Below are 26585 nucleotides of genomic sequence, written 5' to 3' on the forward strand. Positions count from 1 at the left end.
TGCTTCCTATCAACCACTGAAGTACTTCCACTTATTATGGAGGAAACACCTCAATTACCAGATGTATTAGTCGGTTTGGGCTGCCATAACAAAATACCCCAGGCTGGGTGGCTTAAAAAACAGAAATTTATTTTTTCACAGTCCTAGAGGCTAGAGTTCTGAAATTAGGGTGCCAACATGATTGGATTCTGGTGAGAGCCCTCCTGTTGGCTTGCAAATGTCTGCCATTACACTGTGTGCTCATATGGATTTCCATGTCTGTGTGTGTGTGTGTGTGCACGCACACACGTGTGTTCACATGTGTGTGTTCGTGCGTGGGGGGGAGGGTGCACCCCAGCTCTCTGCTATCTCTCCTTATAAGGGTACTAAACTCTTCATGAAGGCCCTACCTTTATGGACCTCATCTAGACCTAATTTTCTTCCAAAGACCCTATCTCCAAATACCATCGCATGGGGTTAGGAATTCAACCTATGAATTTTGAAGGGACACAATGCAGTCTAGCATCAGTTCATGGAATTAGTCTGTACACAGAAAGATACGCCTTTATTGGCTAAAAAGGGCAAGTCTGAAACCAACCAGTGACTTCCTTAAAGTGATACCACAGGCACTGGGTCATCGGCATGAAGATGGAGAGGTGCTTCTGAAAAAGGGGCCAGGCTTCCAGTAGCCATGCTGATAGGGAGATGCCCAGAATCAGAAAAAGAGAATCCTCTCCCCTGCTAGCCAGTTTTCATACTCTTAGAATGGCCTCTGCCAGACTGAGCCAAGATCTGTCAAACTAAACCTCCTATTCATTGGTCTTTGTTTAGCCTCCTAAGCCACAGAGAACAAACACAATCCTTTTTCAAAAATGGGCATTTAGATGTTTAGGGGTGAAGACTGGGCCATATTCAGCCCAAGACTGACTTTCTCACAGCCTCCCACCAGTCCTCACTGGAAATGCTTTCCAGATCCTTGACTATCTGAATATGGTCTTTAAGTATGGCAACACCATTCCTGTGACTGGCCTGTGGAGTCCAAAGTCTAATCACCCATGGTGGAATAGGCCCAGTTATGGGATTTCTTTATAGTACCTGTAAGAATGGACTTGTTTCCATCAGGTAAAGGCCTAGGGCAGACTCCGCCTCTAGTCCTGACACCCTCTCCACTATATGTCAGCATGGTCAACCTCCATATGAAGTCTGAATTTTATTTATTCATTTATTTATTTTTAAAGATTGTACTTATTGATTTGACAGAGAGAGATCACAGGCAGGCAGAGAGAGAGTGGGAAGCAGGCTCCCCACCGAGCAGAAAGCCTGACACAGGGCTCCATCCCAGGACCCCAAGATCGTGACCCGAGCTGAAGGCAGAGGCTTAACCCACTGAGCCACCCAGGTACCCCAGTGACTTTTATTTTTGATACTAACTTCACAGGTTGCATCAAAACTAATTTGCTTCAACTTGCCTAATTTTTAAAACTTGCATGGCTTACTTATTTATTTATTAATAGTAGTGCAGAGGCTGGGTGTTATTCCTAGATATTCTTCCTAAACGTAAGTTACCCAGAACTGGCTTTGCAGGGCTGAGAAAAGGGAGCACAGCAGCAAGGCTGGCCTGGGCCAATTTGGCAAGTGCTTCACTGGAGTCTGCCAGTTCTTTCTGAAATCACCGGCAATTCCTTGTTCTGGGTAAAACTGTTTGGAGAATTGGCTCCAAAAATTGATAGGAAGCTGGGAAGAGAGGAATAAGGCCTTGCTTGGTGGTCAGAAGCCCTGTGTTAGAATCATAACCCAGAGACTAACTCAATGTAGACAAAGGCCTTTGTCCTCTCCAGGCCTTCACTTCACCATATGTAAAACAGAGGACCAGACTAGGCATTGAGTCCTGCAAGATTTTAATAGGTAATTCACTACAAAGGGGTACTGCTGTATTTGGGAAACACATACTCTTCCACCCTCTGAGAAATCAATAAACCGTATCAGTAGAAGGGACTTCAAAATCCAAAAGAATAGAATCTCCCCACTTTGTTTTAATCCAGCATTGTTGAATTTCTGGCCCACCCCCAACCCCTACACCTACCAGCAGCCTCAGAACATCAGAGTTATAACAGGAAACAGACTAGCCGGGTTCCTAAAGCCCTTGAAAAACTAACCCTTGGGGGTCTTATCATGTAGAAATGTGGATTTTCTGTGTCATTTGATATCAGGTAACTTTATTCTGATGGACAGTTATTCTAAGTTAATGCTGAATAAAACTGTTTTTATTCATGTAAAAAGGGAACCTTTTGTGTATCAGCTATGAAACTTTATTATTCTGTCTCTGAAATACCTTTTTGTGGCCTTCAAAGCATTCTCTAGACTGAAACTGGCCCACTTCTTCAAATGTATCTTCCAGGGTCCCCAGAAACCTCCCTCTAGATCTTCAGACTCACCATGTTAACTCTCTGCTTTGTTCATGAGCTCCGTTTTGTTGATTTCTTCCATTCTCATCTATGGTGCTGGACAGTCCATGATCACAATGGCCCCTGGACTGATCAGATACTCGTGATCAAGGCAGTATTAAACTAGGATCAACACAGTCATCTTCCAAAGGCAGGAAGGCAGAAGAGTGCATTTCAGAAACTATCTCAAATTACAGATGTTTTTAAAAAAAAAAAAAAAATCAGGTTTTTATTAATCCACTGTTTTATCTTAAAACTCAGTTTCCCAGAGCAGTTCATCCCTCCAACATTTTCGTCAACATTGCCCTATATTTCACTCCAGCAGCGACTAGCTATATATTTAAAGTATTTCGCTTTCTTGTTCCCAAGTAAGTGCAGGACCAGATTTAAATTTTATTTTATTATTTTAAGGCAGCTGACTCTAAGCAAGACCTGGAGAACTAAAAGGAATCATCTTGGCAGATGGTAAAAGGAAACAAGTAGCAAAGTGGCTCTATTTTGGGGTTTTGTTGTTGCTGTCATTTTCAGATCAAAGAAGCTTTAGATCTAGATATTTCCTAACTAAATTACAAAATCCTATCCAGAGCACTTTTATTCTCCATGTCCCTCATTGCAACAAGAACACTGGATATTCTGATGAAAACTCTGGAGGACATTTCCAAAAAAGCTTGTCATCACTATTAAGTTGAACAAACAATAATGGCTCCCATTTGGGGGGCACTTACTGTGCCAGGCCCTATGCTAAGCATTTTCTACATTTATCTCCTCCAAGCCTTAAAACAACTCTAAAAGTGTATTATTACTGCCACTTGACAAAATAAAAAACAAAGGCTCTGACAGGTTAAGTCACTTGCAAAGATCACACAGGACTCAAAATGACAAAAGTATATCCCAAGTCTTTGTTCCTTATGGTCACAGGAAGTATTTATTGGAAAGCTACCCTGAGAATTTGGCTTGCAAATACAAATAAACTTGCCCCCACCCCCACCAAAGAGCTCAGGGTCTTGATAGTAGATATGACTTTTCCCCCATATAAAGAAGGTATAAATTCAAAGGGACCAATAAAAGCAGTACAAAACAGGGACGCCTGGGTGGCTCAGTTGGTTAAACAGCTGCCTTCCGTTCAGATCATGATCCCAGCATCCTGGGATTGAGTCCCACATCGGGCTCCTTGCTCGGTGGGGAGCCTGCTTCTCCCTCTGCCTCTGCTGCCACTCTGCCTGCCTGTGCTCTCTCTCTCTCTGGCAAATAAATAAATAAAATCTTAAAAAAAAAAAGGCAGTACAAAAGAATTAAAAAAGGGAGCTAGTAAAATAAGGGAAGAAGAGATCAGTTATAATTGAAGGAATGAGAAACAATTTCATAGAAGAGTAGTCATATTTGAGAAGCACCTTAGAAAGTAGATCTGGGGGCCCCTGGGTGGCTCATTTGGTTGTGTCCGATTCTTGATTTTGGCTAAGATCATGATCTCAGGGTAGTAGGATCAAGTCCTGTATCAGGCTCCACACTGGGCATGCAACTTGCTTAAGATTCTCATTTTCCCTCTTCCTCTGCCCCTTCCCCCAGCTCATACACAGGTATGTGTTGGCTCTCTCTCTGTCTCAGGAAGGAAGGAAGGAAGGAAGGAAGGAAGGAAGGAAGGAAGGAAGGAAAGAAGGAAGGAAGGAAGGAAGAAAGGAAAGAAAATAAAGGAAGGAAGGAAGAAAAGAAGAAAGAAAGAAAAAGAGAGGGAAAGACAGATCTAGTTTCCTTACAGTATACTGTACATTCAATCCATCACCAAGAACTGTTGTTAACACCTTTAAAATAAATTACAAATCTACCTCTTTTCGTCTGCTAAACCTTGATTCAAACTACCATCATCTGTCATGTAGACTGTCACAGAAGCCTCTTAGCTATTCTCCCTCTGGCCCTTCTGTGGTGCACTGGGTTATTACTATAGAACTGCATATCCACATCCTTTGCCATGTGACTTATAATCCCTCTTAGATGGTAGAGTATATTTTTCTGCCCCAAGAGTGTTAGGTTTGGCCAAATGCATTGCTTGAAATGATGGAATAACAAATGATTTGACACAAGCAGAGATTTTAATTATACTTGCATGATAAGGCTTAGCTTCTTGTGCTCCGGTGACCCTCCACAAGAATCAGGTGTTTTTTTGTTTTTTTTTGTGGGGTTTTTTTGGTAGCTGCTACCCCTTCACCCCCACTCCCAAAACAAAGACACACAAGACAGGTCTAAAGCCTCCTGGAGTTCAGCCTTACCAGCCTAGAACACGTGATTCATAGTCAATCTGAAGAATATTGTTGTTGTTGTTTTTTAAAGGTTTAGTATAAGTGACTAGGATTTTGATGTTATTTGTTATGCAGCAATAACTTACTGATACACACCACTTTCATGTCAGTTTATCAATTTCCCCTTCTCTAGAAAGGAACAACTTTTAAAAATATAAAATCATATCATGCACTTACTCCTAAGGTTAAACCCCACTAGTAATTTTTATTATTTAAAATCAATCTCAATTTCTTATAGGTGTCCTACAAAATAGCCTGTTAAACTCTTTTCTGGTATGCTTTAGCCCACGGATCTTTTTGTTCTTTGAATCTGCAAACTCACTCTTACTTTAAAGCCTTTACACTTACTACTTTTTATGTCTAGAAAGTTCTAGTGCTGAAGTCTGTACTCATCTCATAGCCATTACCCACATGTGGCTATTTAAATTTAAATTAACTAGGGACGTCTGGGTGGCTCAGTTGGTTGGACGACTGCCTTCGGCTCAGGTCATGATCCTGGATTCCTGGGATCGAGTCCCGCATCAGGCTCCAGCTCCGTGGGGAGTCTGCTTCTCTCTCTGACCTTCTCCTCGCTCATGCTCTCTCTCACTGTCTCTCTCTCAAATAAATAAATAAAATATTAAAAAAAAATTTAAATTAACTAAAATAACATTAAAGATTTAGTTCCTTAGTCATACTAGCCACATTCCAAATGTTCAACAGGCACATCTGGCTAGTGGCTATCATACCTGACAGCATGGAGATAGAACGCCTCCCATCATCACAGGAAGTTTTATTAGTTATAAGGCACAGTTAAAACATCAGTCCTTCAGAGACGTCTACCCTGCCTGACCACCTACTTAAATGAGCTCTGTAGCCGACTGTCTGTTCCATGACTCTGTTCGGCTATGTTTGTGGCATTAACCAACTATATGAAATCATTACATTTATTATTTGTTCATCAGAATGTAACCCCCAATAGTGCAAGGATTTTGCTTTTTTTTTTCTCCCTGCCACATCCCCGGGGTCTAATAAAGAGTGATGGTCAGTAAATACTAGTTGAATAAATAAATGAAGTATTCTCAGTTGGTGGGAAGGTCATTGCTAGGTGGAAACATAAGCATGAACAAAAGCAGAGCATTGAGAGACTGAGAGGCATGTTTGTGGCAACACTGGGTAGGGTACATTGGCTGGAACATAAGAGTGTAGACTGTTAGATAAGTTTTCCAAGGTAGGCAAACTGAGACCATGTTATTGAAAGACTCATATTCTGGGCTCAGTTTGAACTTAAAACAAGATGGGAAGTCATCGACAATTTTTTTTTAGGACAGAGAAGTTTTGCTATTAGAAACAGTCTTCAAGACATTGATCTCCCTGCTGCGTGGCAAGTGGATCATAGCACAGAGAGACTATTTAGAAGGCTAAAGACAGAATCTGATGAGAAAAGAAAAAAAAAAATGTGGGCAGAGTCTAGAGTCATAGTGGTGGCCAAAACAGCACATCCCGTGTACTGGATGGAGAGAGGACAGTCTGGAGGAGTCAGACACTGACATTTTGAGCTTGAGTAACTCAAGAGAACTAAAGTGAGGGAAGAGCAATGGGTTTGGCAGAAGAGATGCCAAGTTCTATTTTTGATATACTGAACCCAAAACGTAGAGGCTAAAAAAGGAGCAGAAGAGATCAGAGAGAGCCCCAGCGGTGCTGGTGGGGAGAACACAGCATCACAAAGCTAAGGTCTTAAGGAGAGCTGTGAAGATTCCCATTGGTGTTCAGCTCTCACAAACAAAAACATAATACAGCTGAAAGGGTTGATAAGAATACATAATAACCCTAGAGGACCTGGTTCATCAGAATAGTCAGAGCAGAAACCATATTTGAACGTATTCAGAATGATCTTGGAGCAAGAAAGAAAAGACAGTAAGTACAGCTTAAGTAATTTTTCCAAAGTTAATAAATACCTGGTTTCTAGACTTCACGTGGGCCTTTATGAGCTCCCATCCCCAAAGACTCCTGCTTTTTAGTGTCTGGAGTTACAGATTAAATGGAGGGCTCACGTTAGGTGTTTTCTGCCCTCCCTTGTAGCTGTGGCACCTCCATAGGCTTTACTGGATAGGTTCGGGATGGCTGGAGCTTATCCTGCTTGCTCGAGAGAGACTCTGCCCTAATTAACCACCTCAATTAACAAATGGAGTTTGGCACCAAGCTAAGATGAAGTACTTCGATTTAACATTTCCTTCACACATAATTTAAATCTCAGAATCCTTAAGTTTTATAATCACAGACTTGGAAAGGATCTAGAAACCATCTAGTTCGTTTCTCTCCCCTGTGAAAGAACACACACACACACACACACACACACACACCCTCCTATCATCCTTAGAAGCAACAGCAATAATCACTATTCTGGAGCCAAGACAGAAAGGATAGGCAATTCCATGACCTCTCTGGTAGGAATGCCCTGGGAACCTTACTATCTGCTGCTTTTATGCTCAGTGGCTTCCACAGCCTGTGGCTCTCTTGCCATGGTAGCAAGTGCCCCATTGTCAGCCCTTGACTTGCATATATAATGTGGTGCAGAGAAACCAGCATCTGCCTGAGAACAACTGAGTGACCCAATTTGCAAGGAATGTTTTCAGGGTCCCTCATTCTCCACTGCCTCGACCAGGATTCTCAATTTAACTTGCCCACGTGGCTGGTTTTTCACATTCCACAGGGTGTCATACCTTGTCCGGCTGTCTCATTTCTAACTTTCATATTTGAGCTCAGAAGTCACCTCCTTAGAGAGGTCTTCCTTGACCAGTTAAAGTCGGTATTCTCTTCTACCATAGAGATTTGTCACCACATTCTATTTTCTTTATACCCATAGTAACAGTTTCTATTATTCTTATTTGTTAATGTACTTACTGCCTATGTCCCTATAGAACCTATGCCTCATGGAGACCAGGACTGTATCTATCATTATGCAGTGTTCCCTCAGTGCCTAGTAACATGTGGATGTGGAACATACAGTGGTTGCTTGTACTGGTCAGATATTGCTACATAACAAAGCATCCCCAAACTTAATGTATATAACAATAAGCATTTACTAGCACGTTCACAGGTCTGCAGGTCAGCTGGGACAGCTCCACTTCAGACTTTAGCTTGTGCGTTGACTGCAGCACCTCTGTGTTTTGTAGTTTTGTTTCTTCTGGGACCAGCAGACTCTCTGAGGCATGTGGTTCCCCCACCCCATGGCTTCTGCTTGAAACTTGCCTAACAATATCCTACTTGTAAAAGCCAGTCACATGACCAAACATAAAATTAATGGAGCAGGGAGATATACTCTTCCCAAAGAGTTTGGGGGAAGAGATGAATAATTATCAAATAATAACTGAATCTATCACAATGCTCCCTAAATATCAATAACTGAATATGTGAAATCCCTCCCCTAGATAAGCTGACCTTTCTAGCTAAGCAAAGCACTTTCTAATCCTTATAATCCTGTGTCTCATCACATTAGTTTTAGAATTTCAGTCTACTGTGAATCCATGACCTGACAAGAAAGAACCATACCACCCTGAACAGAAACTAGCTTAAGAACTCTGCCTGTTTAACAGAGGTTAAAACCTCCTTCATTTCATCCTGGCTCTCTCTGTCCCCCTCTTCAGGCATAGGAAAGCCTTCATTCCTGCCAAAAACTAGGAGGGATGGAACCAATTAGAAGAACCTACCATCTGGTGGTGTGGGCTCATCAGATTTGCAGCCAAGATTCCTACCAGGACTGTTAAAGAGTTTGTGCACAATAGCTTGAATGTCTGATAGAGCAGGAAATGTCTTGGTCACTAGGAAAGAGTATGGGTGTCTCAAAATCACCAGGTATCTTAGGGAAAAGCTCCAACATTTTGTCAAAGAGTAATCTGAATGTCAAAGAGTAATCTGAAAAGACACCCCCACCCAGCCACACCATTTTGGGTGGACTACACATTCCAAAAATTGTTCCATGAACTCCTGAGCTCCTAGCTCAGGAGGGATTATCAAAATCTCCTCAGCTTTAACTCATGAATCTGCCTGGATTTCAAACCTTTTGCCTACACTGACTTCTGATCTTGCCTTACCCACCAGCATCCATTGTATGCTCCTCTCTCATTGGTGGCTCTTTTGTGTCTCAGCATATCAACACTTTGTCTAGTCCCAGCTTCTCCAAATTTTTCTTTCTGCGGAAAGGTACCAAAGGAGAACATCTGGATTTTTAAAAATTTATTATTATTATTATTATTATTTTGCCTACTAAGGAATAGTACACTGATTTCCTTTGGGGAATTAATCCTTCCCACTGTCCCTATAGTCAGGTGTAGGGGCTGACTGAAACTAACAATCCACCTGGTCCTTCTTACCACCCCAAGCTTTAAGAATGAACATGTGACTAGACCTAGACCAACCAAAAGATAACAATATCCTGGTCACTGTGTCACATTATTCAATGACATCAGGCCCAGGATTTTTTCTGAGGGTAATGGATGGGAAAAAGAGAAGTTCCCTTTCCAGTGGATCTTCAAATGGGCAGGTAAAGGCTAGTTGTGCGGGGATCTGACAATTGGGATCTGGCATATATTAAGGATAGATAGATCTGAGAATAAAGCCGATTTAGTGAAAAGCTGAATTAAAATTAAAATTCAGGGGGTATATCTCATTCCTCATGACATTCATTATTCAAGCCCCTGAATCTACCTGTATACAAAATCAAAACTATCCATTGGTTAGGTTTCTGTCACTTGCCACCAAGAGTCTTGATTGCTCACCACCCAAATGGGATTGCCCTTTCTCCCTAGAAGCAGTAACTTCTCAAGCAAAAGACATTGGCCCACATATTTAGTCCAGTCTGGGGGACTGAATAATAAGTGAGAAGACATACTTTCAGATTTTGCATTGTTGCATATTTGGACCCCGGGTAAACTCGCTTCCTTGAGGCTTCAGTTTTTCCCATCCACAAAATAGATTCATTCATAGATAATGACCACCCTCCTAGGAAAACACTAAGGATTAATTAGTCACTTTATACTTGTGGTGCATTTATGTTAATAGATAAGAAGCCTAGTTAATTATATTACCCTGCACTTCTCATTTTTTGAAGCTCTTTCTTAGGAGTAATGACATTACTCTAATAGCCCTGAGAATCTGGTATTATAACCCCATATTATACATCTGGAAACAAAAGTGGGCACAAAGATTTCTCAAAGCCATACAACAAGTCAATACAAATGCTGAACAAATTATTTCAAGTTCTGTATATACTAACTATTCTATTAAATCTCATTAGAAATTGTCCTAGTGGTCTATAATGCTCTTAAAATCAGAATAATACATACAAATGATTAAACTTTTATTGGGATGACCATCATAGCATTGTTTGTAGGAAATTATTTGGAAATAAACTAGACATTCAATAAAAGGAGACAAATGAAATAAATTGTAGATATGTAAGTTGTTCATACGTACATTATGCTTTTAGAAAGACATTAAAAATAAATGTATAATATTCAAAGTAGCATATGTAACACTGGATAAAAAAATCATGTTGTAAGATAGTAATACCAATCTATTCTTAATTTTTAAGTTGATATGTTCAGAAGAGAGATGGGAAGTTTATCCTTAGTACTGTAATTACACAAATTTTATTTTGTTTGGTGTCTATGTCCCCATGGTTTTCTACAATACACATATCACTTTTGTACACAAAATAAATGCTGTTCTTAAACAGTTTACTCCCATCCTAGAGATTCTACATCATGCACACACAGAAACAACCTTAGCCATTGGGTATCAGATTCATTAGCCCCCAACTGCCTCATTAACCCCAATTTTGCCTGTATCCTCTGTGATCTGAACCTCCCATGACCTTGGTCTTCCATGTGCTCTTTGGACAGCAAGCTGTGACACACTAAAGTCACAAGAGCCGTCAGAGTGGGAAGAGCTGTCCAGGATCCTCAGTGCACAGCTCACCCTGATTGCAGGTGCCATGGAGCAGCACAGGCCACTTGAAAACACAGAGGGCCGTGTGACCAAAGCAGCAAGCCCTGATAGCAGGGGAGCAGAGCTGCTGCCAGGGGAGGGAACCTACAGGTCTACAACAGCAGCAGACACAGCTACCAGTGGAACCAGGAAAGCCCTCTCAGCTTGTAGATGTCTAGGGATAGAACCAGATACACAGAGGCCATCGTTCCTCCCACCCCCACCCCCTCTGAGAACTCAGGTTTCTCACCTGGGGAAAATGGAGAATGAAAGGAGCTATCTAATGGCATTGCATGGAGTGGAAAGTTGATTTGAAATCAGCTATCATTTGGTCCTTCTCATAATAACCACATGTCCTTGAGAGAATTATTTCCTTCACTGGAAAGAAACTGAGGTTTTGGAGAAACAGAATTGACTTATCCAAACCATACAAGGCCTCAGTGGCACAGCAGGCCTTGAACCAGAAATCCTTGATCTAGAAAGTGGAGTCTTACATCTTATCTAGGACCCTTTCTGACAATAGTCCAAAAAGAGCCAGATTGAGCTTTTGATTCGGCTTACAACTATCACTTTCTAGCAACACTTTCTAGTTTTAACAGCCTTCCACAGGAATTTACAATGCAGCCTATTGAAACTCTCAAAACTCATAATATTAAAGCACAACCCCCATAAATGGCAGTAGTTCAGGCTTTTTCTCATCACTGCCCCCATGTTACGTAATACACAGCTATGCATTCATTTGTTCATTCATTCATTCATCCATTCAACTAGCATTGCTGAATGCTGTTCTGTGGTGGACACTGTGATAGGAAGCTCAAGAAAATGCAGCCACTGCTCTCAAGTTGCTTAGTCAGATAAGACAAGGGTCCTGGGGACTAAAACCCAGTGCTACCTGGGACCACTGCTCTGGGGAAGATACAAAGGGCCAAGGGGCAGAGGAGGTGGGTGTGAACATGGGAAAGCAAGGAAGGCTTCCTGGAGAAGGTGATACAAGGGCTAGGACTAACCAGAAAGACAGAATTTCAACAGGGGAACAGGGAAGGAAAGGTTTGTAGCTGCAAGTGGAGGAAACAGCATTGAACTGCCGGTTTGACTGCACATCAAGGTTCCTGCTGATGAAGTAAGTGGGGACTCCAGCTGACTCCTCACTTGCAAGCCCAAGCTTACCAGCCCTGTGCTGGATCAGCCTCCAGTTCCCATGAGCACACCCACGAGCACACCACAGAGCACACATGACAACTTACCCCTACACCCAGTCATCAGCTTTCCCTTCCCCCCAGCGTCTGTCCCCAGCCCTCTGCCCATCTGCCAGACTTTATCCCAAATTGGCAACAGGAGTAAAGGCACAAAGATCATTGCTACATAAGCAGAAAGTCTTCAGGGAACATGAAAGTGGCAAAGTGCTCTCGAGCATCTGATTCCTGGTGAGAAAACAGAAATCTGAACATGACACTTCTCTGCTTGAAACCCTTCAGTGGGTTTCCCACAGCTCTTAGGCTAAAAATCAAAATCTGTAACAGGGCCCACAAGGCCTCGCCCTTGCCATCCTTTCCAGCCCCCCACACCCTTCATTTCCCTTCCTCTCATGCTTCTGCTCAGGAAGCTTCTAGAATATGCCTTCTTTTCCAAGTACCACATCGCTCAAAGCCTTTAGTTCTCGGCTCAAACACCTATTCATCCTTCTGCCCAGAGCTGATTCCTTTGTACTATGCTTCCATTGAATCATGGCCCCTTCTTTATCACAGTCTATGATGATACACCCGTCTGTACAATCATTTGACAATATCTCCATCTCTCACTAGCTGGTAAGCTGCATGAGCACAGGGCTGCCTTCTGTTTTCGTTCACGGTAGTAAGCGCTCCATAAATACTTGTTGAATATTGAATGAATGCACCTGAGACCCATGGGAGGCTTAGTATTCTTGCCCTGGTTTACAAAATGTAGCCTAGATGTGTAATGTGCTGGGGGTAAGTTCAGAGCTTTCCTTAGATTCTCAGTCGAACTAGTCGCTGATAGAAGAGCTTCTTTTCTAAACAGTTTGTCCCTGAGTTTTCTTACACTCTCACCATAGAAATACAGCCCTAGAGGGACTCTCAGAAATGCTAAGAGCTTTATTCTATAAATAAGGTTGGGGCGGTGGTGCTTTTCCAAAGTCACACACAGGAATGTTTCCTAGGGATAGATAGTCCAGAATTTGAACCCATGTCTTCAAATCCCAATTCACATACTTTTCGCTGCTTAAAACTTGGTGTGTTTTTTGGGCGGGGTGCGGGGGGGGGGGGATATGAGGAAAGAAAGAGAGAGAAAACCTCTCCATTATATCAGGTGTTTTGTGCATGCCTATTTCCCCTTTAAGAACCTGAGCACCTTGAGGAGAGAATCAATGCCTAATGCATTTTATTTTCCTCTATTCCTAGTGTGATGTCTTGTAGTGGTGAAAGGATTTTTATCTTTTGCATCAACTTCGACTCTGAGCAATTTGAAGTAGCTGCCTGGAATGCTATGATGAGAAAGAAAAAAGAAAAGAAAGGAAAGGGAAGGGGAGGGGAGAGGAGAGGAGAAAAGGGGAGAAGAGAGAAGAGGAAGGGAAGAAGGAAGGAAGAAGCAAGCAAGCAGGAGGGAGGGAGGAAGAAAGGAAGGACAAAGAAAGAAAAGAGAAAAATAATTTCAGGCCATGTCTATATTCATTGGGAAAGAACTGTGTAGTCAATGACTGCTGTCTGCTAGGGTGTGGGAGGGGAGCAGTAATGGCACATAGGCTCATGGAGGGCAATGACGATGTTTTGAAGGAATGAACAAATGAATGAATCTTAACCATTTATCTTGAGTGTCTGAGAGAGCAGTAGTCTCACTGATCTCAGCAGAGTCTTCAATGTAGTCAGAAGAAGCAATGTTCATAAACCTTGACACCAAGAAGCTTGTGTTATCAATATTACTTTTTTAAAAAACCCAGAGTGAAAAACAGACACATGTTGATGACTACATGTCTTAAAGTCAAGGCATGGGTGAAGATGAAAAAGCCACACTCAGATTTGTAACATCAGCGGGAGATAGGCGGACATCTGCACTTTAACCAAGAGCACAGGGTGGATGCAGGAGACGGACTCTGAACTCTGCACCTCCCAACCACAAACACATGCTCCACCTTTCAGGGCCGCCTCAACCTCCCCAGGAGTCTTGCTTATTATGCACAGCCATGCTCTGCCTCAGAAGACTTAGCTCTTAACCCTGAATCATAAACTTCACTGGGGCACTTCTTGTGTTGGACTCTCTTACTGCTCTTTTTCTTTTCTGTGTCCGTAGAGTCATGCATTTTGGAAGGGAGAAAGCCCACTGAGTTTTGGAGTCCCGAAAGCTGACTACAAATACTGGCTCAGTCCTTCTCCACTCTAGAATACGGGGAAGGCCCTTACTTGACTCAGTCTCCAGAGCATCATATACAAAATGGGGCTAATGATTTTTCAGGATTGTTATAAAACTCAAGGACAATCTATGTGAAGGGTCTGTCACATGGTAGGTCTCTGAGATCATCTTTGTTTACCTAGAACCAGCCCTCTATTCTCTTCATTACTACATACAGATTTTTTTGAGAACAGAAGTTACATACCTTTTGTGTCCTCCACTATTAGTTATAGAGTGAAGAAGAGATATGATTGGAATGAAATAATGAAATGACATGTACTGAAGGATATAAATTAGGTGTGAGCAGACTGGCTTGCTTCCATGCCTGGGAAGCAGTATAATTTTGTTACACTGACCACATGTACAACAGGGAGTGCTGAAGACTCTGGTGAAGTTGAGAGTTTATGCCTTATGCCTAAGGAGGACAGCACTGGGGCACCTGCGTGGCTTAGTCAGTTAAGCATCTGACTTCAGCTCAGGTCATGATCTCAGAGTCCTGGGATAGAGCCCCATGTAGAGCTCCCTGCTCAGGGGGGAGTATGCTTGTCCCTCTCTCTCTGCCCCTCCCCCTGCTCCTCTCTCTCTCTCTCTCTCTCAAAAATAAATAAATAAATAAATAAATAAATAAAATCTTAAAGGAAAGAAAAAAGAAAGAGGACGGCACTTCTCAACTCTAGACAAGAGAAGCTGAGCAGGAATGTAGGTCCAGGGCTGCCTGATGCCCTAAGGTTTTTAGAGAAGCCAGAAATCTAGATTTTTATGCCATTTTCCAAAAAGCCCTGTGCATTTTAAATTCACTGAAATATTAGCCTGCAACTCTAAAATGATGAGGGACTCTTAGGCAAGAGCTAAGATGCCATCTGTCTGCTATCCATGCCTGAAGTCTGGCTAGATCCCCCTTGGGCTTCGTGAGTGGGTCTATAACAGAGGGAAACCCATTATCATTAGGCAATTAGCCTCCACCTGACTGCCACATAGGCTCTCAGCATCTTGTTGTTGTTGTTGTTTTTTTTAAAGATTTTATTTATTTATTTGAGACAGAGACAGCAAATGAGCATGAGAAGGAGTGTGCAGGGGGAATGGGGAAGGAAAGAATCTCCAGCAGACCCCATGCTGAGTGTGGAATCCAATGCATCCAATGTGGGGCTTGATCCCACAACCCTGACACCATGACCTGAGCAGAAACCAAGACTTGAAGGCTTAACCAACTGACCCACCCAGGCGCTCTAGCTCTGAGCATCTTTGTGCTGTGTGATTCCTTGGCTTCTGGAGATATTGGTTCATTTGTATTAGGGGTACAGCCCTTTGCTGGGTGTTGTCAGCAACACTGAACCATAGATATACATGACCTTTCTGGACAGTGTTTCACATTCTGGTGGTGAAGTTGACTTATAGACACATATCAAGGCAACAATGCAGGACAAACCAACTAGGGCTTGAAAACAGAGTGCTTCCAAGGGACAGGCAAGCTAAATAAAATGGGCTGGTTGGGAAAGTAACCATCTCGATGGAGTACTCCCACCTCTATCCTGGCAAATTGGGGCTATATAGATGTGAGATCCAAAATTGCCACATCTTTTAAAATATCAAAGAGACCTAAGATACCCAAATTTTGATGTGAAATTCCATGATTTTTAAATATTGTGCTGTACCTGCTTACAGATGGCCATTAGGTGACCCCTTCTGCTGTATTAGATAAATGGATGAGAGGCCCAGCCTGGACTTCCACAAGAGGCCAGAGCAAGAGAGTAGTACAGTAAAGTTATCCCCTTGACCTTTGTACTTGTCATTCCCTCTGCCAGAACACACTTGCCTCACCCCCTTTTTGCTCCCCTTACCTTGTCTTCCTGGAAAGCTGCTATTTATCACTGAGACTCAATTCTGCCACCACCCTCTGGGAGGCCACATCCACTCCTCAGGGCATCTCCAACACTCCCTACAAATTGTTACTCCAATACGACATTGTAATTTTCTCTTTACAGGACAGTCGGCCTCACTAGGGATAAAGTCCTACAGGGCAGGGAACATGTCTTACTTTTGCCTGTACTTCTAGTGCTTAAAACCATGTCTGGGCTTGATTAAGGGCTCAAACACACGTGCTAAGGGAATGGAAAGCTTTTTAGATTAAAGAGTTTCTCAAAGTGTGATCCCCATACTAACTACTATGGAATCCCCCCAGTGTTGGCTCTTGAATATTCTTACTCAGAGGTCCAGAATCCATCTCCAAGTCTTGCTTTAAATACGCTCCCTGGTTGAATTTTCTATGCACTAAAGATTGAGGTCTTTCTGGCTAAAACTGTAACCCCCACTAGGAAAAAGACTGTGTCTTCTTTGTTGGCCATTATATTCCTAGCACTGGGACAGTACTGGGAATGAAGTTAGGCATTCAGTATATATGTGCAGCATGAATGAATGGAAAGGTAAGAATTAAGTTGTGACTGCTCCTTAGACATCCAATACAAACCCCAATCTGCATCTCATCTCTCCCTTTATCTATACCTACCACAAAGGCACCAAGCTAAACTGAATAGCTGGTCAGTTAACTACAGTCTCTATGAACAGTCTCCTCAACTCCTGCCCCTCTAGGCTTGGATGAGTGCTGAGAGGAAAATGTAAGGCATTTGCTGATTCAGTGACTTTATTATCCCTTAATGACGGCGGACAAGGAAAGCAAGAAAGCTCGAATGCAAAGAACATACAAAACTCTCATCTGGCCACTGGTGGTAGCAGTGCTCCTCTTCCATGTTCCCCTCATCCCCTACCATACAAGCATCATTTTCCCTTTGTAATCCTCTCATGCCAACATTTCCAGCAGGAATAGTTCTCCTTACACTTCCTCTCCCTTCCCTTCTCTACCCTCTGGTGGAGGGATAGTGAATAGCAAAATGGGCAGGAAAAGAACCAAATGACAGCAAACATTACGGAAAAACAAATACTTAGGGAGGCACCGGGTTGGTTCAGTCAGTTGGGCGTCCTACTCTTGATTTCAGCTCGGGTCATGATCTCAGAGTCCTCAGATCAAGCCCTCGGTAGGGCTCCATGATCAGCAGGGAGTCTGTTTGAAATTCTCTCTCCCTCTCTTACTCTGCCCCTCCGCCCTATGCACACTCTCTAAATAAATAAATAAATAAAATCAAAAAAAGAAAGAAAAACAAGTATTTAGTTATTTTCTGGAGGTAAAACTGAGGCACTTAATTTAACTACTAGTCCAGATTTCAAAATTTCACCAGATTCAGATTTCACCTGAATAAGATGCTTTTCTTGGTTTTTCATAAATGATTAATTAGTGTAGCCTACTGAAAACCTGTCTACTTCCTCTGACATGTTTTACTTAATTCCAATCAGGACAAATGTACAGTTTTCCCAAATCAAAAGACCATAGGGAACATAGCTCCAGAAGGTTTCCTGGGCTCCTATAAAAGTTAACAGAGAATCTTCCAGGCAGGCTGGGAATTACAATGCCAGCACTGCCATGCAAATTGCCTAGTACTGGCTCTGATCTTGGAGCTAAAGAGAAAAAATAGAGAGCTAAGCACAAGACAGCATTATTGCTTCTCATACAATCCCCACAGCAACATTACCCACTGCACCATAAGCTACTTGAAAGCAAGGGCCTTTTATCATTTCTTTTCCCAGGGTCCATCTCAGTTCAGAGTATTGAAGAAACATTTAAAGGATGGCCAAAATTAATAGAAACCTGTGCAACGGTACATGGCACAAATCAAGTTTAAGAACCTAGATCTCTTCACTCCAGGTTCACTAAGCACCATGGATGACATGAAATAGGATGTGTATCCTATTTCAATCTCCCCAGTAAATGGCCAACAACCCTATTGGAGATCAAGTGTTAGGTAGTTAAGATAACAATACAGAAGCACCACCTTTGGCCTCAGAACATTTCCTCCTCTTTTTTTTTCTGTCTTTTATTATCTTGTCCTGCCAGTCAACATCTTGACACTAGGACAGCAGTTAACATCTCATTCCACCAAACTCTGCTGTAGACCATTCTCAGCACTATAAGTGAATGCACACACCAGCCACTTATTTTTCCTGATTCCTTAAGCAAGTAATCCTTCTGGAGTAAGGGGCCCCTTTGAGAGATGACAAAAGCTATGGAGTATGACAGAAGCTGTGGAGCCTCTCCTCAGTAAACAAATTAGCATATGCATATAAGGGTAAAATATTATGCATAATTATAGGCAGGTTTTAGATATGTTGATGCCCACACCCAAATCCTCCTTTCAAAGGCTTTACTCTAAGCTGTATCAAAAGGAAGGAAGGTTACCTCCTCAACATTATTCAGCTTTCCAGGGAGATGGTTTCACAGAACACATACCTCAAAATTAAACTCCAGCTTTTTTTAAAGGATAGTGAATAACACAGTAGATAAAATTTTCAACCTCAGTGTTACCAAAATGCAAAACTGCTATTTTATTTATTCAATGGGTCACTCCTGTGTAAAATCACAGCTATAATTCGAAGCACTATAAGGTTCTCTCCTTAAGTGCTTGATCAAGCCACTGCCTTAAAAGTCTCCGAAAACTTCCTTTTCCTTCTTGGGTAATCTAAGCAGATTGATCAGGCTACCATAAAGAACAGTGTACCTGTCACAGTGCCAGGAACATGGAATGTGGGGGTCACAGGACCACCATTTACTTCCTGGGCAACCCTGGGCAAGTTATGTAACTTGGTGCAGCCTCAGTTTCCTAAAAAGAAGGTAACATAGTGCCCCCTCCGGTGCCTGTGGGGATTAAATCAGCTAACACATGAAAAATAGTGCATTGCAGGGGCCATTGTGGTGCTCAATAAGTGATAATAAATGCTAATATAATTGTCTCTAAAATACTTACCATAGTTCTTAACACACAGTAAATCCTCAATAAGTGGAATCTGGTATAATCATAATTCTTGGGACTTTGTATGAACATTATCTTGTGGGTGGTCTTAGGAATAGGGAGAATTCCAAATTCTCCATATGAGCTTTCCATGCAGAATGCACATTCAGTTCAACCCACTGAGAGCCCACCGTGGGGGAATGTGGGAAAGAGGTGAAGGAAATGTGATCTATGTCTTTGTGCAAAGCTCAGTAGGAGTCACCAAGTCCATAGGGGCACACAAAGCCTATTTAACCAGTTTAACCCAGATTTGGGTCGCCAGTTGTTCTTGGCCATTCAGCTCACACCTCCATGCCAGAAATTCCTACTTGAGTTTAATCCCTGAAGGGAAAATGTCTCTACTGATTAATTTTTATGCCACCATCTGTCATCAAATTGTAATCATGGAACCACACAGGTCTCCTTTTCAGTCCTAGTTGTGAGAAAAACTCAAAATGGTATTTGTTGCCCACATTTTCCTATGCATTCAATTCATATGTCAGAGACTTCTCTCTTCGTTCTCCTTGAGATCATCTCTCAGAGGCCATCCAACAAACTATGTCTTAAGCATCAATCACTTCAAAGCATTTTGGAAGTAATCAAGGCGCCAACTTTACAAAAGTTCAGGTCATTTCCCAAAGTGGGGAACCAGATAGACAACTTGTCACATATCCTTTCTAATCAGCTACGGGTATATTTTCTCCTTTTAACTTGTGCACAGGAGAGTCGTAAGCGTTTTAAACCGCATTTCCCAAGTCCTTATCTTTAATTCTCCATCTCTCCGAAGTTTCTTATGTGTGAAACTCTCTCAGCTGAAGAAGAAAACCTCTGCAAGGTAGGGAAGAGGCAGTCAACCCAAGCACCCATCGTCCTGGCATTTAAAGTTAGCTGACAGTGAAAAAGCAGTCCCATTTTCTAAAGCATTCCAGGATCTAAAATACCAACTGATAGAATCACTCAAAAGGCCCTGGAAATTTTTCTTGGAGGGCTTTCTCTTATGAAGACGAATGACAACTCAAGCAGTTTTTTGCAACACTACCACCTACTCGCACGCTCTCCTTTCATTGGTCGATCGCAGAAAGAAATGTCAGGAATAGCAGCGATTACTTACATCTATAGGTCATCTCAAAGCTGTCGCTGATGTTCACAATATCAATCTGGGGGAGCAGCTTTGGGGGCTCTGTGAGTTGTGACAAAGCAAATCTAAAAGCGGCATGTTCCTGTGACTGCTGGTTTGGAAATAATCCCCCTACAAGGAAAGAAAATGCAACATGGTATCTGGGATAGAGACGGGTTTAATCCCCCAACACCCCACCCCAGATGGGCCCTTTTCTTCTCCCTGTGCCAAACTCACTAGTTGTAGCCTTCACTGGTGGGGAGGGGAGTTCAGAGAGACTCAAGTGGACATGGAGGCTTCAACTTCCACTGATGAACTTGGATGTGACAAGAGCCTCCATCATTCCACCCAAATATTTGGTTGTTCACTCCTCAACCCAGATGAGGTCAGAGAAAACAGGATAACTGCGTTTCTCTTCCTCCTCCCCCCTGTAACCATCCAGGCAGCCTAAGCTCTGTGGGCATGTAAACCTTTGCTGCTCCTAATCTTTCCTCTATCGGACCCATTCCTCATTACAGAGACTTAAAGGAAGTAGTACTAACAAATATTGCAGGGGAAATCTAGCTCTGGGACCCTGTGGGCTTCTTCAGCACTATAACCCTTCGCTTTGACACTTTTGGTCTCTGACCTGACAAGACCTGCGTGCAGTTTAACTATTCTGTCATCTCTGAGGTATATTATTCATTTCTTCTGAAAACCCTGAATTTTTACAAACAGTATTTTGCTTCTTCTCTGACACTCATGATCCCAGCTACCTAGGAATGGCTTGTTACATAAGAGATTGCCATGGTGTGTCTATTTGCATGGTAGATTCCTGGACTTCAAAGGTGTGGGGGTTTAAGAATGTCAAGAGGGTATGAACATTCTATTCTAGTGAAAAGCATAACAAAGGTGCCTGTTGGGGCTCTAGTTCCAAGACGCACGAGTACATGGCTGACCTTTGTATTTACTGTGGACAATGTAAAATGAATTGAATTCCATTTCTACGGATTCGAATCAGCTATTTCCAGAGACTGAACTATAATGAATGTTTACAGAGAAGTTTATCTCAGATTCGACAGTAATCACAGTCCCAACGTAGTATACTTACAACTTCTTACACAGTGGGTATGTGTTTGTGTTTCAGAACCAATAAATGGACTGTGAGGCTTTTATTAGCAATCGTACAAGTTGAATTAAATACTACCTGATGGCAGTGATATTGTCAGCATTTGTCCTACAATGTAATGTTTCAGCCTTTTATTTGAAAACAAACGATGGTCTTACCAGTTGAACAAATAAGTTGGAACTAAATATGATGAAAAATCTGCAGAGATACATGGGGGCAGACACATACCCCATATGCGTACCCAAAACACAAACCACCTCCCCGCGTTCATACCTACAGTGCTGTATACAAATACACTTAAGAGAGAGCAAGTACACATCTCAAGACAAGCATTTCCAACCAGCAACGTACAGGCCATGCGCAAGTTCCCACATAAACAAAATCTTCTCCACAGAAGAGCAAGTGATTTACACATGTTAATATGCCACCATTTTAAAGAGTAAAAAACAAAAAACTCCTGCTGGATTCTGACGCTCCACCCACCCTCCCCCCACCAGGTGACCACACCCCAAACACGTCCCTGTCCCCTGCCTCCTCCGTAATGAATGAAAGAGGGGGGTAGGGGTGGGGAGGTAGGCGGCACAGATGGGGCTTCAAGGGAAGTGTCTCCCGAGGCAGGAAGTTTTGTTTTGCGTGTAAGGCACTAACACATATACACAGACACACTTCAGAATATAGTTTAACAGGTGTCAGGAAACAAAGCAAGTTACTCCATGGCTGTTCCAACCACCCTTGGAGCCGGCATGCTGGAGAGGCCGGGAGAGCCTGGTACTGCGGCACATGTGTGCCCAGCAGAATAGGACTTGCACCATATTCTACCCCCCCCCCCCCACCACACTCACACAAAGAACACAAAGTACCAGTAATAGCAACTTTCCCTAGTGGAGCTATGTCCCTGTGGGGGAGAGAAAACAGAACCCAAACCAACCAAAATGCCTCCAAGCAAAGCAGCTAGGTCTATTCCAGGACACACACAGTGCTGGCACGCTGGTCACACTGAAGCCCCGAGCCCTTGTGGACACGCATTGTTACTGGTGTTATTGCTCCTGTTTGTTTTGCTCTCACCCGTTGTTATTAAAAGAAGCAGTATCTGTCAGCTGCCCCAGAAATACCGGGACGGTGAGGGGTCCTTTTAGAAGCATGACAACCAGGAGGGGGAAAGGGGGAACAAAAAGGCAGGCAGCATGTTGAAACCTGCCTCTAAGTTAAGAAGATAGAGCCTAGGGATGGGGACAGCTAAGAGGGAGGGGAAACATGTGTCTGTGTGGGCTAATGTATGTGTAAAAGGTAGACGATGTCTGTGGATGGCACATCTATGAGGTGGGGGCAAGGGCAGGAATAAAGGCAGGCTAAGAAGTTCCGGGATCGGAGGACTGGGGACCACCAGCCCAGCATGGCAGACAGCAGAGAGAAGGCAGCTGGGGGCGTCCAGTGCAGGAATGAGAGTCCCCCCTCGACTTAGAGTGGGGGCCTCCTGGCATTATTTCAGGGGCTGCGATAAACCCAGCGCCCTTCACTCCTTTCAGAGGGTCTCTTTCCCCTCCTCCAGCAAGGAAATCATCACCTCAGTCAGTTAAATACATATGTGCATATTTAATACCTCATCACACACAGAAATACACCACACATATTGATATAAATAAATAAAATCAGGCACCATCTATCGAGCAATGGAGTGAACTCCTTTAAACACCCACTACCCCTTTCCTCCTCGCTACAGCCTGAATTTTCTTTCTTTCAAAGCAGTGGTTCCTCCATTTCACATGCTCATGCCTAGAGTGTGAGTGGTGTGTGTGGAGCTGTGTTTGTATGTGTAAATATGTGTATGCACACTTCCCTTTGCTCCTCATCTGATCAAGAGAAGCCCCCTCCCCTGCTGGCAGTCCAAGTCCGCCTTCCATCATCACCCAGCTTTCTATCTAAGCACAGTCCATAGCAGGGGGTTTGAGGGACACAGACACCCCCCCCAAAAAAAAAACCATTCCAGACCCAGAAAGTCCCTCCCCAGGCTGCCCCTCTCACTCACCGATCTGGATATTGTTGGGGAAATTGGCACCTACTACCGCGCCTAGGAAACCGGTGCAGAAGAAGGCAAAAATGTGCTGCATATTCCTTTTTGCATTGGCGAAAAAGAAGCCCAGGTCCAGTCATAGATTTGGTATTTCCCCCCCTTCCCTTGATTCCTCTCTCTGTTCTGCCTTTTCTTTTCCTCCTGCAGTTCCTGCCTTCCTTGCTTGCTTCCTTCTTTCCTTCTGGGAGGTTTGTCTGTTTCCCTTGGAATCCGAGCACTTAAACGGCAGCGTTAACACCAACTGACAGCCAGATTAACTGAGCACGGAAAAGAGAAGCCCGTCCTCATGCTGGCGGAGCGCTTGCTCCCCCTCTCCTCTCTCCTCTCGCAGCCTGCCTCTCTCTCCCTCCCTTGCTCTCGCTCTCCCCCTCACACTCACACAGGCTGCGAGCTCAGGCGGCGCTAATACCCACCAAGCCAGCTCAAGTTCCAGGGCTGACCTCCTCTGCCTACCACCCCCTGTCTCCCAGTCCTCACCTTCTCCTCCTCTCTGTGTGTGCAGATGGGTGGTGGTGGGGGCTGGGGCTGGGGGATGATACAGGGAGCCTGGTCCTGAAAGGATCAACCCCCTCCCTCTCCCCCTCCCCTCCCCCAGCTCTCTCTGTACCCTCCCCCAGCTCCCAGCCCTACAGATGCTACTGGAAATGTGGGTTCAGCTGCAAGTCAGTAGGTGGCAGGGGGTCCCCACAATAGTCCTCCATCCACCCGCTGCTTGATCTAGGTCACTTTTTCTAGGAGCACACAGGCTGTGCTGGATATATCTCCTGCACTCCACTGGCCCAATTATTCCTACAACTAATTCCTGAGGGGGAAGACCCTAGAAATCCCTCCTAGGAGCTTTAAAGGAAAATAAAGCCTTTTCCTCCCTAACAGGAATAACAGAGAGGCAAACCAGAGGATCTGGAGTGATTGGCAGGTGCCTCAGCTTGGACATTTGGCGGTCCCTGTCTGCTTTTACAGGAGGAATTGGTGGTCTCTTCCGGATCCTGGGCATGTAAAATGGGTCCCCTTCCCAGTTTCCCTGCATGCCACAGGAGTCTACAGCATCAGAATCGTGTGGGTGTACAACAAAGGCTAAGGATACTTAGAGCAATTACATGAGTCATTTTGCAGGGATTCTAGTGAGAAGATTCAGGCTTCTTTCAGTTTTCTCTGGATGCTGGTCATGTCCATGTAAACGAGAAGTCCACAGACCCTCCTGGACTGGAGCCTCCACCGAAATAACCTGTAGAGAGAACAACTGTGTTCAGGGAAGTAGTGTGGGCTGCCAAGTGACAGTCACGAACCATCACAGAGCACTTTGCAGTTTCTGAAGCAACTTCACAGTGTGACCTCACTCTCTCCTCACACCAGCCCTGTGAAGTAGCCACCACCCTTATTTTACAGATGAAAATCTGGAGGCTCTGCAGACTAAATCATAAAAATACAGACCTACTAAGATGGAGCCTGGACCCTCAGGACCAACATAGGGTCCATCCTATGAACTTGAATGTTCTGGGCATTACCAGTTGACCCACGGCCCTGGTCAGAACTCCCACTCAACAGATGATGGCACAGGAAAGGCGAGTTCTACCTTTCTATAGTTAGAAAGAAGAACAGACCTGATTTTGCTTTGGCATTTGACTAGGCCATTTCTTCCCAAGGCTCCTCGCTTCCTTTGCCAGGATTGCTCAATTACACACACTCACGTGACGCTACGAGGGCTGGGATTTGCAAGAAACAGCTCACCAAGTTTGACAGAGCTCCGGAACCAGGAACAACGTAGAGGTCAAATGCTTTCTAATTTCCTATGCACCTGCACATCTATTAATTAGCTCAAATGATTTTTAACACGAGTGTTTATTTGTTTACCATATGCCAGGCTATGCACACATCACTTAATTCTACAATGATGCCTGTAGTAGATAATCTCACCCCCTTTTTACAGATAAAGAAACTGAGACCTAATAATTTCCCCAAGTTGCCATTACTAACAAGGAAGAGAATGAGGATTTGAACACAGGAAACTCTACTCTGAGGCCCAAGATCTTAACCCTCAGGCTCTAATGAGAGAAAGTATTGAGCAAGAACATTCTAGAGGGAGTGTAAGCATCCGCTTGAGAAGGTGAGAGAACAGATCAGGAAAGACCTCTACGGTCCCTGATAACATTAGGAGTCTGTAATGCCAGGATTCCTTCTTATAATTTCTCCATTTGCATATTTTTGTCTCTTGCTATTTTGAATGGTACCTGGGGATCTTTTAAGTTCCCCGAGCTTTGTGCCTGGTAATAATAATAATTAGGCTGTCACTGAAAGCTTCACACTTCTCTGTCACCTTTCAGGGGAAGATCTCAAAGTCCTTTACAAGGACTAATTAGCAAAACCTCAACGCCTACCTGTAATAGTTAAGATCTGTTTTGCTTACTTTGGGGAAAGGGGGCTTTAGGGAGTCAAAACCATGCAATTTCTATGATCATTAGAAATCCTATAGTCAGACAGGTTTTCCTAAAATATAGCTCTAACTATGTCATTGTTTTGCTCAAATATGGTCAATGGCTCCCCTTGGCCTATTAAATACATAGTTGTTCAAGGATTAAATATACATATTTCAAGCTTGAGCGTCTAGGTCAAATTATGTTTAGGTTCAACTGTTTATCTTTAAAATTCTCTTCAAAGATGTGTGGAGAACCTACTCTGTACCCCATAGGGTATCATGGGCTGGAGGATATGGAAAGGGAATATGGCACAGTTTCTGCCTCCAGGCAGGTGAATGTAGTAGAGGAGGAAAGATAGATGAATCCTGCCATCTGTCATCGAAAACAGACCATGACATGAGCTCTGATAGAGATGTATACACAAGTCTGGGGGAGCAAAGAAGGAAGCAACCATGGGGAGCCGGCAAGGCTTCAAAAGGCAGAAAGGGAGGGCGGAGGGAAGACACAAGATGCAAGGGAAGAGCACCTGCAAAGGCTGGAGGCAGGTATACTCTGGGAGCCTGCGGCCCATGCTGCAGACTGGGGGGAGAGAATGGGGAATGTGGAACCTAGTAGTCAGGGCCAGGGGCTGGAGGCCACAGAATTTCTCTCAGGCACTGGGGAGCAATGGGACATTTTTAGGACAGTAGTTATATGACCAGGAATGTACATGAGAAAGAAAATACTGGCCACAAGTGGAAGGGGATTTCCTCATTTCCTTAGCCTCAAAGGCTGGGACCACATACCATACCTTGCCTTAATAGCCTATCCTGAGGTCATCTGCCATTAGTACATTGTGCTGTCTCCCCCATTAGTTCTGAAGCCTGTTTGCCATCCCCAGTATCAGGTTTGGAAGGCTGGACTGTTCATAGTCGG

At 43.5% G+C, this 26585-nt stretch overlaps 1 protein-coding gene across 3 annotated transcripts in view; it reads right to left on the reverse strand.

The window, feature by feature from the left end:
* The window catches only part of GRIA1 (glutamate ionotropic receptor AMPA type subunit 1), a 306086-nt gene extending 282334 nt beyond the window's left edge, over window positions 1-23752 (reverse strand). The window contains exons 1-2 of one of the 3 annotated variants that reach the window (XM_082725138.1): window positions 23734-23752; window positions 20072-20209 (exon numbers count right to left, since the gene is read on the reverse strand). In XM_082725138.1, the coding sequence (XP_082581264.1) occupies window positions 20072-20084 (13 nt within the window). In that variant the 5' untranslated portion in view covers window positions 20085-20209; window positions 23734-23752. Of the gene's footprint in view, window positions 1-20071; window positions 20210-23211; window positions 23704-23733 lie in introns of those variants that run through there. The other 2 variants (XM_082725137.1, XM_082725136.1) reach the window with 2 other exon arrangements.
* Window positions 23753-26585: the final 2833 nt, after the last annotated feature.

This window comes from Mustela nivalis, assembly GCF_964662115.1.
Source record: "Mustela nivalis genome assembly, chromosome: 3".
Classification (NCBI taxonomy): Eukaryota; Metazoa; Chordata; class Mammalia; order Carnivora; family Mustelidae; genus Mustela; species Mustela nivalis.